Source organism: Scatophagus argus, chromosome 6, assembly GCF_020382885.2.
Source record: "Scatophagus argus isolate fScaArg1 chromosome 6, fScaArg1.pri, whole genome shotgun sequence".
NCBI classification, from domain to species: domain Eukaryota; kingdom Metazoa; phylum Chordata; class Actinopteri; family Scatophagidae; genus Scatophagus; species Scatophagus argus.
Window position 1 is genome coordinate 25,207,360 of NC_058498.1, and position 15,410 is coordinate 25,222,769.

Below are 15,410 nucleotides of genomic sequence, written 5' to 3' on the forward strand. Positions count from 1 at the left end.
GCATGAAACTGTTTACACCAAGGTTTGTGGTTTGTCTTGAGTAAATGGGTCAAGATTTCTGGAAAGAGACAGTGGTGTTGAGTTTTTCCAAATGTATTTATTGGTGCTTTTTGCACCACACACGACTCACAACAAAACAATAAAGATTGATAAATAACGGAACAAACAGAGGAGTAAAATATGTTTTTCCTTTAATTTTCGGGTGAACTGTCCCTTTAAAAACAAGCTCCACGGAAGTTTATTGTGTATAATTTCAAAATAAAAGCTTATAAATCGTATAAAAGGCTGATAGTTATGTGTAGAAAAAAACTCAAGCCAAAACGTGAAAATAAGAAGAAATAACATGACTGACGGCATTATTAGAGCGTGAAAAAATAACACATTGTAATATCCCGATTAACTACACAACTATTTATATTGTCCACCAGTGCTATGTCAAGATTACTAACGTTTTATGACTGACATTGCCTTAGTCTTACTATATTAAGCCTTTCCCCCAGCATTTTCATATGTCAGAGCAGAAAAAGCACAGGCATTACTCATGACATTAATAATTCTTTTGTTCTATTCTAGTGTCTCAGGAAGCCATGACAGTGCAACACTGAGCCAGCTCACAAAATACCAGGTCCCCTGAAACTACAAGACCTAATTCCACATGAATTCTGCCACTTTATTATTCATGCAATTTTTTTCTACTTAAAACTAGCAATACTACAGAATAAAACACACCGTTACAAGTAAAAGTCATGCATTTTTACCTACTTTATGCATATCATTTTTTACTTAACTAAAAGCACAAGCATATTAACATCAAAATATTATTAAAGTACCAAAAGCAAAAGTACTTATTACGCAAATATTTTCAGAATAATGAATATTATAAGCCTATTATTGGATTGTAATTATTGATGCACTCATATGTTTAGAATTTCAGTGCTGATGATGGTTAAGTAGTAACTGAAGTTGTTACACAAATGCAGCAGAGTAAAAAGTACGAATTTGCCTCTGTACTGGAGTAGAAGTAGCAGAAAATGCAAATATGAAATAGGAGTACTTCAAAATTAAATTTAAGTAATGTACTTGACTAAGTGTACTTGGTTTACTTTCTGATGCTGGTGGTTGTTTACAAGTCACATTTTGAAGGGCCTGAAGACATTTGCTATCGTTCGAAGTGTGCAATGCGTTTTATTTTCTAAGATTTGACCGGAAAATGTAATCACTGTTCAAGCGCACACTGTTCCACGAACACCTGATCAATAGACAAGACACATGATAAACAAGTGTTCGGACGGATTATTTTGCACAATGGCGAGTGAATATTAGTCATCTGAAACTCGCTAACATCCCTGCAGTCTCTATGCTCAACAAGGCATGGCAGAGAGACAGGACAATGAGGTAATGATGTTTAATCTGCAGTAAGTAGCAATGGGTTGGATTGGGTGGGAAACAGTGCACGGTTTCAATTTTGTTGTTCGTCCTAACATTCAGAACACGACAAAGTCCTGTTTAAAGTGAAAAATAAATAACGCCAGCACTCACAACCGTGCTGACATCTGTGGACGACCAGAAACTCGTGTTAGCTGTACGTTTAGCTCAGCGGCTAACAGCAACAACCGAGCTGCAAGTCAACACGAGCCACTTCAGGTCACAAGCTACATCAAAGTTTGGTGATTTCCTCGAGTCTCTGGCCTGTCAGAATGCAGAAGAGAGATGTAACGCCGTGGTAAATACAGCTCTTACCCAGACCAAACTAGCTGTACTATTAAGAGAGTTTAGTGTTGTTTTCATAAAAAGGTAAACCCCCCTTTAATCCATTAGATTAATTTGACGTTTTGCAGATTAGTTAGATGTTTTAGTAAATTCGGCGTACATTGAGTTTGGATTACATATGATATTGGTATGGTACACATTTCGTGCGGGCTTCCGTATGGGGCGTTAAAGGGTTAGCTAACAGGAAGTTTGAGTGAAAAATTGATTGAAGAGGATGATGCTCGGTGGATTGGGATCGGCTATACTGAGTTAAGCAGTGAACTCCAATATTCACTAGATATGTTCAATCATATTTTTGCAGCTTTTTATTTTGAAAGGAAGGAAAGGTGATTTATTTTAAACTACCAGATTTTCAAATGGAATTTGATGTTAGTGTTGCTGATGTTAATTGATGTTGCGAAATGAAGTGTTGTATATTGTTGCCACAACTTGCCTGTTCACATCAGTGAACTAAAAGTATTGCTGCTCATAACTTTGAATATTCCACTTTAATGTTATATAATGTTTCTTATCATTAGGTGGAGGAGGCTGACCAGATCTACCTGCTGATGAAGGAGGAGTATCGGATCTCTAGGAATGTGCGTCTGGCGTGGTTCCTTGGTAAACTAAACCAAGTCATCTGGCCAGCCTCAAAGCCTGAATTGGTGAGCCAGTACTACCTCTTACTACCTATCCCTGCCCATCTGGTGTCCCAGCAGCACCAAGATCAAAATCCTACTGGAATACCCCACTGTTGATTATGTTGTGTTGCTGTTGTGTGTGATGTATGAGTAGCTTGTTACTTGTACTCCACGACAAACAGAGTCAGGGTTTCTGGCACGACTTCACCTATTTCCAAGGTGCACATAGAAGGGGAAGAAGTCTGAATAGGTCAGATCTCCAGCAACACTCATTGTATGTATAACACCCATCTAGTTGGCTAAATCTCTCTTTTTGCTTTGCTTATGTAAGACAGATCTGCTAGTCAGTGAGGTTATTTGAAACAAAGGAAAGAGGACACGCTCTCTCTCCATCAGTGGACATAATGGCATATGTCATTAAAGCACTGTTTACCTTTAATGTTTTTTCTTTCCATTAGGCTGGTTGAGTAAGTGGGTCAGAAATCTACTTGCCCGAAGTAAATTTTTACTTGCCTTTATCCTACTTGTTTTATTTTCTAGCAGTTGCTGAATAACAAAAAGTAAATAGCCATGTTTAATCTTCTTCACTTTGCTCTCAAACTTTCACCCACGTCCTCTAATCCCACCCAACTGAACTGTTTCACAGTTTGAGGAAATCCTGAATGACCTGCGTGTTGTGAATGATAAGTTACTGATGTCTTGTTTGACTCTCCCTTGGTTTGCAGCTGAACTCAGAGAATGAATTGGACTTGCTGAGCATCTTGCCTAAAGGATGGCAGCCGGATTTTTCCCCCACCACGTACCCCTACATGTTGATGCCGTCCACTCGTGCCACCTTCCTGGCACGGAGGTACCGCTTCATCATTGAGCTGGACCTCAGCCCCTCCACAGGGATTGTGGTAAGACTTAAACACAGTTTACTGTTTGCTGAATGTGCATGTTTGTGCCTACATTAACAAGGCTGGTATTACTGGGCAATTTTAGCTTGATGCTTATCGCCATCTGTTTGTAAGGTGGCAGGTAAGTAGCGAGGAACTGCAGCACGGATATGTTTAATTTAGAAACAATTGTTAATAGCACTTACATATAAGTCTGTTTTTGGAGCTTGTTGAGAAGTTCTGCCTCCAAGTCTGACTATATTTCTGTGTTCCAATGTGTTATGCTGATGTTCAGAGATTTCTGTTTCAGTTTCACATCTGTATGGACCTTAACTTTAATGTTCTGTGCCTGATAAAGCTTGGCCATAAGATGCTTCAGAAGTCGTTATTGTCTGTTCTACAGGATGACAGCACAGGAGAGATGATCTTCGATGAGGTGTTTCATGCCTTGTCGAGGTGTCTGGCTGGACTGGCTCAACCATTTCAAGTCCCTGGAACTGATCAGCTTTTCAAGCCTAAGATCTTCGTCACAATCTTGGCATATTCTTCAATTATTGGCCTCGCCTCCCATCAGGTCATTACAGTAACTTACATCTCTCCCTGTTTTTGTTAACCTGTACTTAATAAAGTACCCCAAATGCTTAAAAAGGCTCAAGAGCCTTGAATGATCTGAATCGGTATCCTGAAAGAGTTGCTTAACACCAAATTGAAAAGCAGTGCCTGTGCTCTCTTTTTGGAAGATTTAAGTTTATTTTACCAGAGCCAGCGTCACTGTAGGGTGTGGTCAGAAGTATGGTCTGTTGAACCTGGAGCCACATCCAACAGTGACGTCACACGGTCCGGAAGTCAACCTGCACGTCACTTCAGCAGGGTGAAACGTTAAACCAATTCTTTGAACTTGGAGCCTTTATTGGTTCCTCTGAACAAACAAACAAAAACATTTTCAAATATCATATCTGTGCACTGCATGTATCTGATTGTATACATCAGGTTTATCACAGAAAAAAATATTACAGTACTGATGTGGAGGGCTGAAAAACTCATGTATTAAATATGATATGTTTGACGTTATTGGGTTAAGGGTACCACAGTTACTTTAATGCACTTTAAACAGAACTGAGTGCAGTTCAAGTTATCACCTGCAATACGTCTTAAGGTAGTACTCCTTTTACTTTGAATTTCAGTAGCCATAGGTTCTGATTGTTTTCATGGAAGGTTGCTCTGATTGTAGATTCCAAATATTGACTTGGCATATTTTCAGGGCTCTGCAGTGCAGCAATTTAGCTTGAATGTGCAAGTGAAAAGCTAGAGTTTGCCAGTGTGAAAAAGCTGCTGTAGATGTTGCACTCCTCTGACAGCCTTGATTTTCTCTCTAGGTCTTGGTACAGGGCTGTCAGCTTGATAGAACTGACCTCAATGAGTTCCTGCATCACATCTATCAACAGCTCAGAGCAGTGGAGAGCAACATCGCACAAGTTCTGCATCAGCAGCATGAACAGGCAAGTGCTCCCGAACAGCATTTACATTTTCGAGCATCTTGTGAAGGCGAGAATAGATGTTGTTAAAGAGTAACTAAACCCCAGAGTCGTGACTTAACTTCCACTATCTGTGAAATTCAACAAGCTAGCCTTCAACATAACAACTGTCTAAAATCACTAACTAACCTACTGAATACTATAAACGCAGAACTAACTATAAACAACAACAACTTACACCAAATTATCTGTGCTAACATTATAGTGAAGCAAGTCAGTCACGATATTAAATCCGATCCTCACTCTCAACGGTCGGCAAAGTGTAGAGACCTCGGTTTTATAGGAGGATGGAGGGGTGGGACGCGGGGGATGGGGGGTGACGTAAGCTGCCTCCAAAACGTCACCTGCCTCCAGCTCGGCTGCTCACTGAGTTCAGCTGTAATAGCTGGGTTTCAACCTGTAGAGGGCAGTGGCTATGCATATTTCTAACACAAAACAGAAAATTCCAATATTTTCCACCAAAATGTCAAGATTTGGACCTGAATCAATCAGTAACCCTACTAAATACCTGTTTAGATAGATTTTCAGCAGTAAAAAGAGGTTTATGTGTGTAGTTACTCTTTAATGAAACATCAGATCTCAGTAAAGCAAAATGTCTCAATAATATCAATATGAAATGCATTGAACAGCACTGCTGGAGGAAATCTTCAGCTCTTTTATTTAGGTGAAAGTGGCAATACTATGGAGTATAAATACTCTGTTACAATTCCTTCATTAAAAGTAGTAGTAAAAAAAAAAAATAAATATATATATATAATACGTATTTGCATCAAAATATACTTAAAGTACTGTAAGTAGAGTAAGTAGGAAAGCAAATTTCAGAATTATTTATGACATAACGGGATTGATTAATGCATTCTTCATCATTGTCATTTATGGGTTTATATGTATGTTATATTAATAGTCTGAATCTGTAAAGTAATAAATTCTGTAGGTAAGTGTTTTTAACGATTCATGTCTTCAGGATAAGTCAGAGTGTGCTGAGAGGGAATAACCCATTGTTGGTTTTGTAATTGTAATTAGATTGTTAGATTAGATTATTTTCCATTATACAATGAAATGCTAACTGCAGTCCCTTGATGCTACTCACAAAGTAGCAGCCTGATGAAAGAAGCTCCCCTGTAGTCTCGTGGCACAGCAGCAGACACGTGTGTGTCAGGCAGTAGGGCGAACAGGCTGTGGGATATCAGAGTGTGACATTAAATCTTGTGCGTTTGTTGGTCTTCGGTGTTGATGAAGATGTACGCCACTGTATTTATTTTTTCCTGTGTCTTAGACTCTGGAGCCAGTCCAAAGCTCTGGTCTCCATCGCAACGCCTCAGATGACCAGCCCCACAGAAAGCAAGGCATTTCCATGGTGTCAGCTGATATGGGGCTCGTCAGCATGGTACGCCAGGGCATCCTGGCCCTTCAGTTGCTGCCGCCAAACTCCAGTGCAGGTAGGCTGGCATTCGGTTTCTCAGTCTAAGCTTGGGAGTTTCCTTGCTTACTCAGTTGCTCAATTGTTTTGTCTTTGAAGACATTCATGGAGTTCACAAAGTTCAAGTTTCTCTTCAAATTATTCTAATAAGCCTTTGACTTGGGGACACCTACTGCATCTGTGCTTGTGCCTTTTTGGTCATTTGTTTGCACACTGAAAGAAAAATGTGTCATATGTACACAAAGACAATCGTATGTATACAAGTACTCATGAACCCAAAGTAAACAGGAGGTTGTACAGGGGAAGAACGAAAGGAGAAACTCACAGGAAAAACCCCAAACCCTCTTAAAAACAACAAAAACAACTCAAGGTGAGATAAACAGAATCACACTGACAGAAGGCAATAAGTGGTAGAAAAATTAAGCAAAAAAGAGAGAAAAAAAAAAATCAAATGTCATCTCAATTGTCCAACAGTCTGCGTATTGAGAAAGCACATGCAGATTGACAAAACTCTGCATAAAACCCAATCATTACATTCTAGTACCCTGATTCAGATATTATTTTCAGTGTTTTAAATTGATAAACTATAATCACCAAATCCTCAGTTAACATCATATCTTCAAAATATATATATGTTGTTAGCTCATTTTGCTAACTGTTGCTGAATGCTGTTATTTCAAAGTCACGCAGACAGTTTCTGTTTGAAGACATTCGTGCTGTTGCGCTTGGTTGTTCACAGGATAAGTGACAGAAGTAGTAGAAAAAAAAAGAGAAATGAGAGAGAAGTTCAAACCCTGCCTACCTTCACACTTCCTCACACTGTGTAAGACATTTATTATAGCAGTGTGGAAGCTGAGAAATCTTCGCTTGAGCCTTTCAGTTCAGATATTCAGCAGCATTGTGATCTTTAGTGCAGCTCAGTAAATGAAGTAACTGTTTTCAGGAGGTCGATGTAGATTAGTCAGTAACAAAATCAAAACCTGTGTTGGCTACCTCAAAGAGCACAGATATTGGCCATTTGTAATTCCATCTTACCCTCCCCATCATTTTCTTATCTGTGTATGGTCAGCCTCCCTTTTCCACCCAGGTTATGCTCCCTTATTGTCTCTGAAGCTGTCTTGTCAGGAACAACACACACTGACCTTCACACTGCACAGTCCCTGCCAAGTCTCAGCTTCTCTGTCTTAAAAAAAAACAATTAATTTAATCATTTAGTGTGGTTATTTGATCATTTTTACATTGTTATATGTGATATTGATCAGACATTCTTGAAATCTTTTCACAGCAGCGCATCATATGACTTTGTCACACGTCATAATTTAATGTGTGTGTGTGTGTTCCAGGTATCATTATAATTACAGATGGAGTGACTAGTGTTCCTGATGTAGCTGTGTGTGAAACTCTGCTGAACCAGCTCAGGAGTGGAACCATCGCCTGCTCCTTTGTGCAGGTAAAGACGATAACCTTTGGATGTTTGCAGCTCATAGCTTCCTTTTTTTCAAATGGATTGCCAAAAATATCTGTGTGACAGTGCTGTCAGTGCTGTCCTTTGAGTGCTTATAGGTGTGGGCAGTGTTTGGACTTAAACAGCATTTGTGAGTTAGTATTTTTCCTTTGTCTCTTTTAGATCTCTTACTTGTGTTAGGAGTTGTTTAAAAGTGGGTTTATCTTTGATCCATTAAAGCAGTACACCCTGAATGTGATAAATATCCACTGTAAAGCTGATGAAGCTCATGTCATTGGCCCCCTTTGGTTCATACTGAATTTCCCTCGAGAACTATAAAGTATCAGTCTGTATGTCAGTCTGTCTATCTATGTATCTATCCATCCGTCAGTTCAGTTCCCTGTATTGGCACCCTGTATGGGTGGACAAAATAAAAAAACTACCAACACTGAGGTGTTGGTAAAGCCCTTAAAGCCCTTAACCCACGCCACTACAGTGGACCTATTCAGCGCAAGGCACATACTGCGATTGTACTGGGCAGCTTTCCAGGTGTGAATGTGTGTTAACTGTGTGAATGTGACCAGTGTGTTTCACAAAGGCTAGGTGTGAGCATGTCAATTTAGTGAGTAACTCCGCTGATCCGGATGATTATAGTGATTCCGTTGGCTGTTCTTGGAATTGTGTTTGTCCTTTTTCAGGTTGGTGGTGCATACTCCTATGACTGTAGCTTTGGCTACATCCCCAATGTAGAGCTGATGAAGTTCATCTCATTAGCCACTTTTGGCTCATACCTGCCCAGCTGTCCAGAAGTGGACCTGAACAGCCAGGAGATGAATGCTTACCATAAGGCCTTCTTAACCTACTCCTTCCTGAAGACACCTGAGTCTATGAACTCAGAGTACTTCTGTGGTGAGTGAGGGTATTACATTACTGACACACTGTCACATCGAACTGATTTACATACAAAGAAATCATGCAATGACAAGAAAACCTGCTTTGTTGTCATTCATGTCGTCTAACTCAAGCTTAATTTCATAACTGTAGTCACCTTGCAGATTTTTATTATTAATGCAAAATATAGATATTATTCCACATTTGCTAAATTGTGTGAGGTCTGAGAATAAGCCAGGCTAATAATCACTCTATGCCTAATGATTTTTATGATGGATAAGATGATGATGAAAAGAAATAATCTCACATACTACTTCACTGTTGTATAGTTTCTCAACACAAATTGTTCAACGAGCACCTGGTATCAGCCAGTGGTAACCCTGCACTGGTCATGAGGAGGAAGAAGCATACAGAGAAGGAAGTCCATGCTCATTTAATCAGCGTGGTGTCTGTGCGCCTGAGAGAGGGCTACACCATCAGAGAGATCAGCCTCGCTAAAGGTAAAACTTTGATAAGTCCTTGAGCAAATCGCTCAACTAGTTAGTGCACTGTTAGACCTTTATCCTTAACAATGAAGCCCCTGGCTCCTTAAGGTGGGACGCAGCTGGAGGTGAAGCTGGTGCTGTTGTGGAAACACAACATGCATATCGAGTACTTGGCAGCCGCCTCCTGGCCTTTGGACCCTGCCAAGAGAACCACCAGGGTTGAGGTGACGATGGAGGGAAGTTACGACATCCTGCATGACATCAGCTGCACCCAGCGGAAACCCATCACCAGTCCGTACCGTACCTCCGTCATCCGACGTTTCTGGAACACACTGCAGAGGTACAGCTACCTGGAGGAGTAAAGTGCAGAGAAACAAAAATGGAGATTCTGTGCTGTTTGGTTTGCCTGGTATTCTGCTGGCTATGCTGTTACCTAAGTATGTATGCTGTTTGTCTTTCTAGCATCAACCAGACTGATCAGATGTTGGTGCACCTCCAGTCATTTAACTCAATTCCTGAGAACTACACGATTCCTGAAAGCACCAAAAACGGAGTTCCTCTGTTCTACATCCCTCCTGGCTCTACTACTCCGGTACTGTGCAGACCTTCACTGATCATACTTAACCAGTATGTTGAGCATCTGGTGCAGGAGATCTCCACTCCAGTGTAGCGCTAACCCAGTCTCTAGTTGTGTCTGTGTCTTTCATTAAATCCACTGTGTGTTGAATATAGAAATGTAATTTGTTCTCCCCATATATCCATTTTTTGTATTACCACTAGGGGGTGCCAAAGTATCAAATCCTACACATAGCGGCTTTAGGCTGTTGTGGGAAAGACAAAAGACAGAAATGGCCCTAAAGCATTTGCCACTTCAGATTTATGATGCTTTCTCAAGACAGACACATATGTGTAACTTTATAGGTCAGAACAGCCACAGAATGAAAAAGATGAAAAAAAAGTTCAAGAACAACAAACTTATCAGAGTCAGAGTTGACATTTTGATTACAGAGGTCGCTGCTGTCATGTAAAAATAAAGTAGGCGTCCTTTAAAGACAGATGGTCTCCACTCAAGCATATCTAGACCGCTTTCAGCCTTTTGACTCCCTTTGGCCAGGCTTCTGATAAAGCACCCTGAAAGTCGAGGCATTGGATAGTCCAGCAGATGGTGCTAATGCAACACTTTTGGATACCAGCTGGAATAAAACTCGACAGAAGAGGAAGTTAGTACTAGACCATATGTACATGTACATATACATGTACAGGAACAAGGAGGCAAGAAGCTGTTTTTGCCATTGCTCTTGTAATGTAGTTCATATTCATTAAGTTTGTGAAACAAGTAATGCGTCTTGTGATCTACTTCAACCAGAAATAAGCATTTGCTGCGGAAAAAGGAACATTAAAAGAGATCTGAATACTGAACTGGTCAGAAGGAGAGGCAGCAAATTTGAATATGTCATCAGCAGAGTCTTGTGATTGGTTTGATATTGGTCAGATAGTCCCCAGCCTTTCCTCTATTCTTCTTCTGTGTGCCTCTTATAACTGATCCCTTCTTTTTCCAGGTCCTGTCCTTGCAGCACAGTGGATCCAAAGACTCCTCTCAGTCCCAGTTTGCTTCCTACTGGAAGCCCATCCTCTCCATGGACGCCAACTTCTGGCAGAGATGGCTGCATATGCATCGTATTACTATCATCCTTGAACATGACATGTGAGAAATATGTAGTTGTTAAAAACCATTTAAAGCCCATTAACCCAGCCTGATGACAACTACACTATGTAGCCTAAGTAGTATTGGTCCACCTGACCATTACACCAACAGGGACTTTAATCACATTACATTCTAAATACACAGACAGTTTTGCAGCTATAACAGTTTCATCTCTTCTGGGAAGGCTTTCCACAAAACTGTGGAGTGTTTCTGTGGGAATTTTTGCCCGTTCATGCAGAAGAGCATTTGTGAGGTCAGGCACTGATGTTGGCCTGTTTCGCCGTCTCTGTTCCAGTTCATCCCAAAGGTGTTCAGTGCAGTTGAGGTCAGAGCTCTCTCTGGCCCGGTTAGATTCCACCGCACCACACTCATCCCAGCATGTCTTTATGGACTTGTTTGACATGTCTTTGTTGTGAACGTGCACACCCTTTCAGATGAATTGTTACCAAAAAGCAAGTAGTTGTGTGCATGGAGGTCTGTATTTTACAGACCTATTGTTTACTTTTACCCTGTGCTGTATTTGTGATGTTCTGTTTACAGTATACTGATCTTGATAATTTTGTCCCTCTAGGCCGGTCCCCAAACACCTGCACACAGCTGGAAACAATGGACGTTACAGCACCATTCAGTGTCGTATCTCTCACTCAGCCCTCACATCACTGCTGAGGGACTGGAGCAGCTTTGTGCTGGTGGAGGGTTACTCGTATGTTAAACTCATATACAGGTAAGACGAGTGATGCACAAAAACTGCGTATTTGCATTTGGAAAATACAAATGGGGTTAGTAGCTGGAAATAAAAACTTTGTTTTTTATATTGAAGAATGAATCAGTGATCATTTATGCCACTGTTAAGCATGTCCAATACTGATCATTGTCATGCTTCAGGTTATGGGACTAAGCTGGAAAGGTTCTTCAAACAGCTGTGTTCTCAGCAAAGTGGAACGTGTTGGTCAGTGGTTTCCAACCTGGGCGTCGGGACCCTTGAAGGGATCCCAGTATAAATCTGTAGGGACAACAAAATTAAAAGCATAAATATAGCATAAATCCTTATGCTATGCTACTTTCTTTCTTTGTAGGCTTTTTCAGAATCCTTTTATTCCAACAATCCATGGAGGAAAAAAAATGACTGTTTAGTTTAATGTTGCGGGTATGCAACTTGTCACAAGCCAATAACGTGGGATAACGTTGAAATGAAAGCGCACACATGTGTCTCTTTTTAAAATTAAAAAAACTGTGTTTCATGTCTGTTTTGAAAAACACTTCTGTTCCTGGGGGAAAAAACAACAACGCTGAATTCTGTCTCCACAGTTCTTCTGACCAGCCCCCCACATCGTTCTACCTTGTCCGTCTCATCTCCAAGACACCCTGCATGGTGCTGCGTCTCGGCTTCCCCATTGGTACACCAGCCCATGTTAGAAACAAGGTACTGAGAGCCAGACGTACAATGGATGTACAATACAAACCAGTATCTCTGTAGCAGGTGGTGTTGTATTGCAGCGGTTCTCAGTTTTTTTGTAAGATGTATCAGCAGATATATATATTTTTTTCATATTAGTTAATCTACTCTGCAATCTTTCCAAGTACCCAATGTCAACTGCAGAACTGCTCCCTGTTGTACAAGCAGCCCTTGTTGGGAGTCATATCACTGGATTGCATTGTACTGTAAGGTGTCAATGTGATGTGACTACAGAATGTTAGCTAGTATGTTGTATAAATATATATATATATATATATCAAATTTGATAGCATACAAATGTGGCAGCAGACATACATTTTGTGAAATTAAGTAAGAACGCATTGATAATTGCAATAACAGCAGTTAATTTGACAAAACAATCTCAACTCTAGGGTAGCTTAGTTTATTATTTCAGGACTTTCATGGTCTTCAGGAGATGAAGATCACTGCTTTGTATGTTTGACATCTCCACCTGCTGGTGAAGACCAGGGTCTGGGCAAAAACAGCCAAGGTGTAAGCTTTGTGTTTTAATTAATTTATTCAAATTCATTTTGCTATCTGTTTATTTTATTTCTTTTTACATTTTTGAATGAACTCTAAAATATTTAAATTTAAGTAGTTTTTAAGTCAGCTTTTGAATTGCTAAACAGTTTCAGCTGACTAAAAACATAACAAGAAATTAGTGTTTTTTTTGGATCACTGCAGGCTAATATTTGACATGAATTATGCCATTTGAAACTTAGTTTAGCCAGCACAAAACAAACCTCTCCCACAAATCTTTGAACGTAAGCTGTTAACTAAAAATCGATACAGTTTTGGTATTACAAAATCATGAAAAGAAAGTTTTCTCTTCTTTAAATGGTTGTTAAGGTATCTTTTTACTTAATTTATCAAAAGGGGATCGGATCAGTCAAAATGGTGACTATGGTCAGGACTGCCCACATCTGCACAGATTTCACCCAAATAACAAAGTTGGCTTAAGAAACTGAATTTTATTTTATTTATTTCTTTTTTTTGTAGTAATCCATTATGCTGTTTGTGTTTTCCATTAGATTGTAGATGAGCTGCGAGAGCAGATCCTCAAACTGCGCTTCCCCCAGCGTGTTCAAAACAAAGAGGCGACACCCAAAACCAAAAGGAAAATTGTTGGCCATCCCTCACCTTCCAAATCTCCCTCCATCCCTGCTCCCAAACCTGCATTGTCAGACAGACCCTGTGTGGTGGTGCTCAATAAGCCTCTGGAGAAGCTGCTCATAAGGTCAGTGCAAGCAGGCCATCAAAACTGCATAACAGCGAACCAAATAAAAGCCAGACTTTTACGTTTGCAGTAGTGTTTGTTTATACAAGACCTTTGACATGCCTTCAAAGCTTTTGTCCTGCCATTTTTCTTTTCTTTTCAAAAGATGTTACAATTCTGAATTAAAAGTATTGGTTCCAACAGACTGTGGCCACAATGGAGTCAGGCTGTCATTTGTAAATATACAACAAAAGCTCAGTGTATGTATACTCTGTATGACTGGAGGCCACCATCTGGACATATTTTAATGAAGTGATCCATGGATGCTTTATAGGTATGAGAAGCTGCCGTTGGATTTCAGGACTCCCTTCATTTTCAACATGGAGAACTTTCCTCAGCCCTCCAACAGTACAGTCCCCCTCAGCGTGGCAGCCAATCGGACAGCTTCTTCCACCTTGGCCTCTTTGTCCCGTTACTTCCTGCACCAGCGCTGGGTGTGGGCTGTGCAGAACAGCCAAGGATCCACTGTGGCCATGCACGCTGTTGCTCACATCCTTTCCATGCTCTCGGAGTGAGTTCACACACTGTTTGTCTTTTGCCATGTGTTTGTTTTTTCCCCTAAATGTTTCCAAAGTCGTATTTGAAGTTTGCTCGGAAAATGAGCAGATTTGCGTAGCAGTATCAGATTTTTGTTTGCATTTTCTTAATCATTATAAATAATGACAAATTAGTAAATTAACCTCAAAAAATACAAAAAATGAAATGTGAATTATATATAGGTTTAGTAGTGTTTTCATTTTAGTTTTCTTCATGTAGGATGAATCTTAGAATAAATCAGTGTGCAATAACTTGTGTGCTTCAATTGTAGAAATTTCTTTTAATGATTGCTAATTTCCTGTTAAAGAGATACTGTACACTTACACATGAAAAATGTTTCTACACATCATCCTGGACCCTGCAAGACATACAGTCCCCGGCTATCTACTGTCATTCTCACGCAAACACACACACACACACACACACACATACACACACACACACACACTGGAAAGCCCCTCTGATTGATCAGCCCTTGTAGCCTCAGCAGCACAAGTTCAATTGATGCTAGTTTAATTTTGCTCTTACAATCCAATAACAGAAATGATTTCAATCAGTGTGTGAATGAAAACAAAAGACATGGCGGATGGGTGGGTTTGATGTTGCTCTGTGGAATTTGTCCTGTAAGAAATTTCTCTCAACGTTTGCGCTAGGATCCGCATATCAGAAGGCTTTCACTTTGCTGCCAGCGGAGAGGGCATTGTTAGCATGGTGATCGAGCTGCCAATGAAGGTAAAGGACAGCAGGACACCAAATCATTTTTCAGTTGCACAATTCGGTTCATTTTAACTTTAACGTTCATGTACGCGTGTGTGGTATTGCTAGTAGTCCCAATTTGTTTCCATTGTGTTTCATTTTTATCCTCAGGGCATGTCGGGGGACACGGACAGAGAGAGTCACTCTTGCATTGTTCAGTACATCCTATTTCCACCTCACTCTACATCTACAAAGGACAGGTAAGACTGGCAGCAATCAGCGTATGAGCACAGTATTTTAATTTTGTTTTGAATTTGGTGCTGACGCTGAGGACTGCTACAAGCGGAGTCATTTGGCAAAGCTGAACAAAGCACCGCCATGTGGTATCACACAATTCCTGGTAATTTACTTAAATATGAACAGTGTCACTTTTCTTTGTACCTTGCAGTCCTTGTGAATGCTGATGAAATCATTGCTGCCATGAAACTATTCTAGAGTGGCCGCATCCTTTCTGAAAATATTGTAAACCACTGCAGTGTTTTTGTTTCTTAAAAGCTTTCAAACCCTAACTACCTGAAGAAACAGCCAATTGTTATGGAATGTAGTACTATTTTCAGCCTGAAGAAGAGACAATCCTGGTAAAAATTGTTGTAGATATTTCATATTCCCAGGTTGG

The 15,410-nt window shown here is 40.2% G+C and overlaps 1 protein-coding gene across 6 annotated transcripts in view; it reads left to right on the top strand.

The window, feature by feature from the left end:
- Positions 1-1,198: 1,198 nt before the first annotated feature.
- The window catches only part of szt2 (SZT2 subunit of KICSTOR complex), a 99,183-nt gene continuing 84,971 nt past the window's right edge, over positions 1,199-15,410 (top strand). For all 6 annotated transcript variants that reach the window (XM_046392865.1, XM_046392871.1, XM_046392870.1 and 3 more), the window contains exons 1-18: positions 1,199-1,395; positions 2,289-2,414; positions 3,116-3,289; positions 3,672-3,842; positions 4,645-4,767; positions 6,080-6,242; positions 7,567-7,673; positions 8,366-8,576; positions 8,888-9,058; positions 9,152-9,383; positions 9,506-9,635; positions 10,603-10,748; positions 11,320-11,472; positions 12,057-12,171; positions 13,257-13,462; positions 13,776-14,012; positions 14,692-14,770; positions 14,906-14,994. In XM_046392865.1, the coding sequence (XP_046248821.1) occupies positions 1,372-1,395; positions 2,289-2,414; positions 3,116-3,289; positions 3,672-3,842; positions 4,645-4,767; positions 6,080-6,242; positions 7,567-7,673; positions 8,366-8,576; positions 8,888-9,058; positions 9,152-9,383; positions 9,506-9,635; positions 10,603-10,748; positions 11,320-11,472; positions 12,057-12,171; positions 13,257-13,462; positions 13,776-14,012; positions 14,692-14,770; positions 14,906-14,994 (2,657 nt within the window). In that variant the 5' untranslated portion in view covers positions 1,199-1,371. The remainder of the gene's footprint in view (positions 1,396-2,288; positions 2,415-3,115; positions 3,290-3,671; positions 3,843-4,644; positions 4,768-6,079; positions 6,243-7,566; positions 7,674-8,365; positions 8,577-8,887; positions 9,059-9,151; positions 9,384-9,505; positions 9,636-10,602; positions 10,749-11,319; positions 11,473-12,056; positions 12,172-13,256; positions 13,463-13,775; positions 14,013-14,691; positions 14,771-14,905; positions 14,995-15,410) is intronic.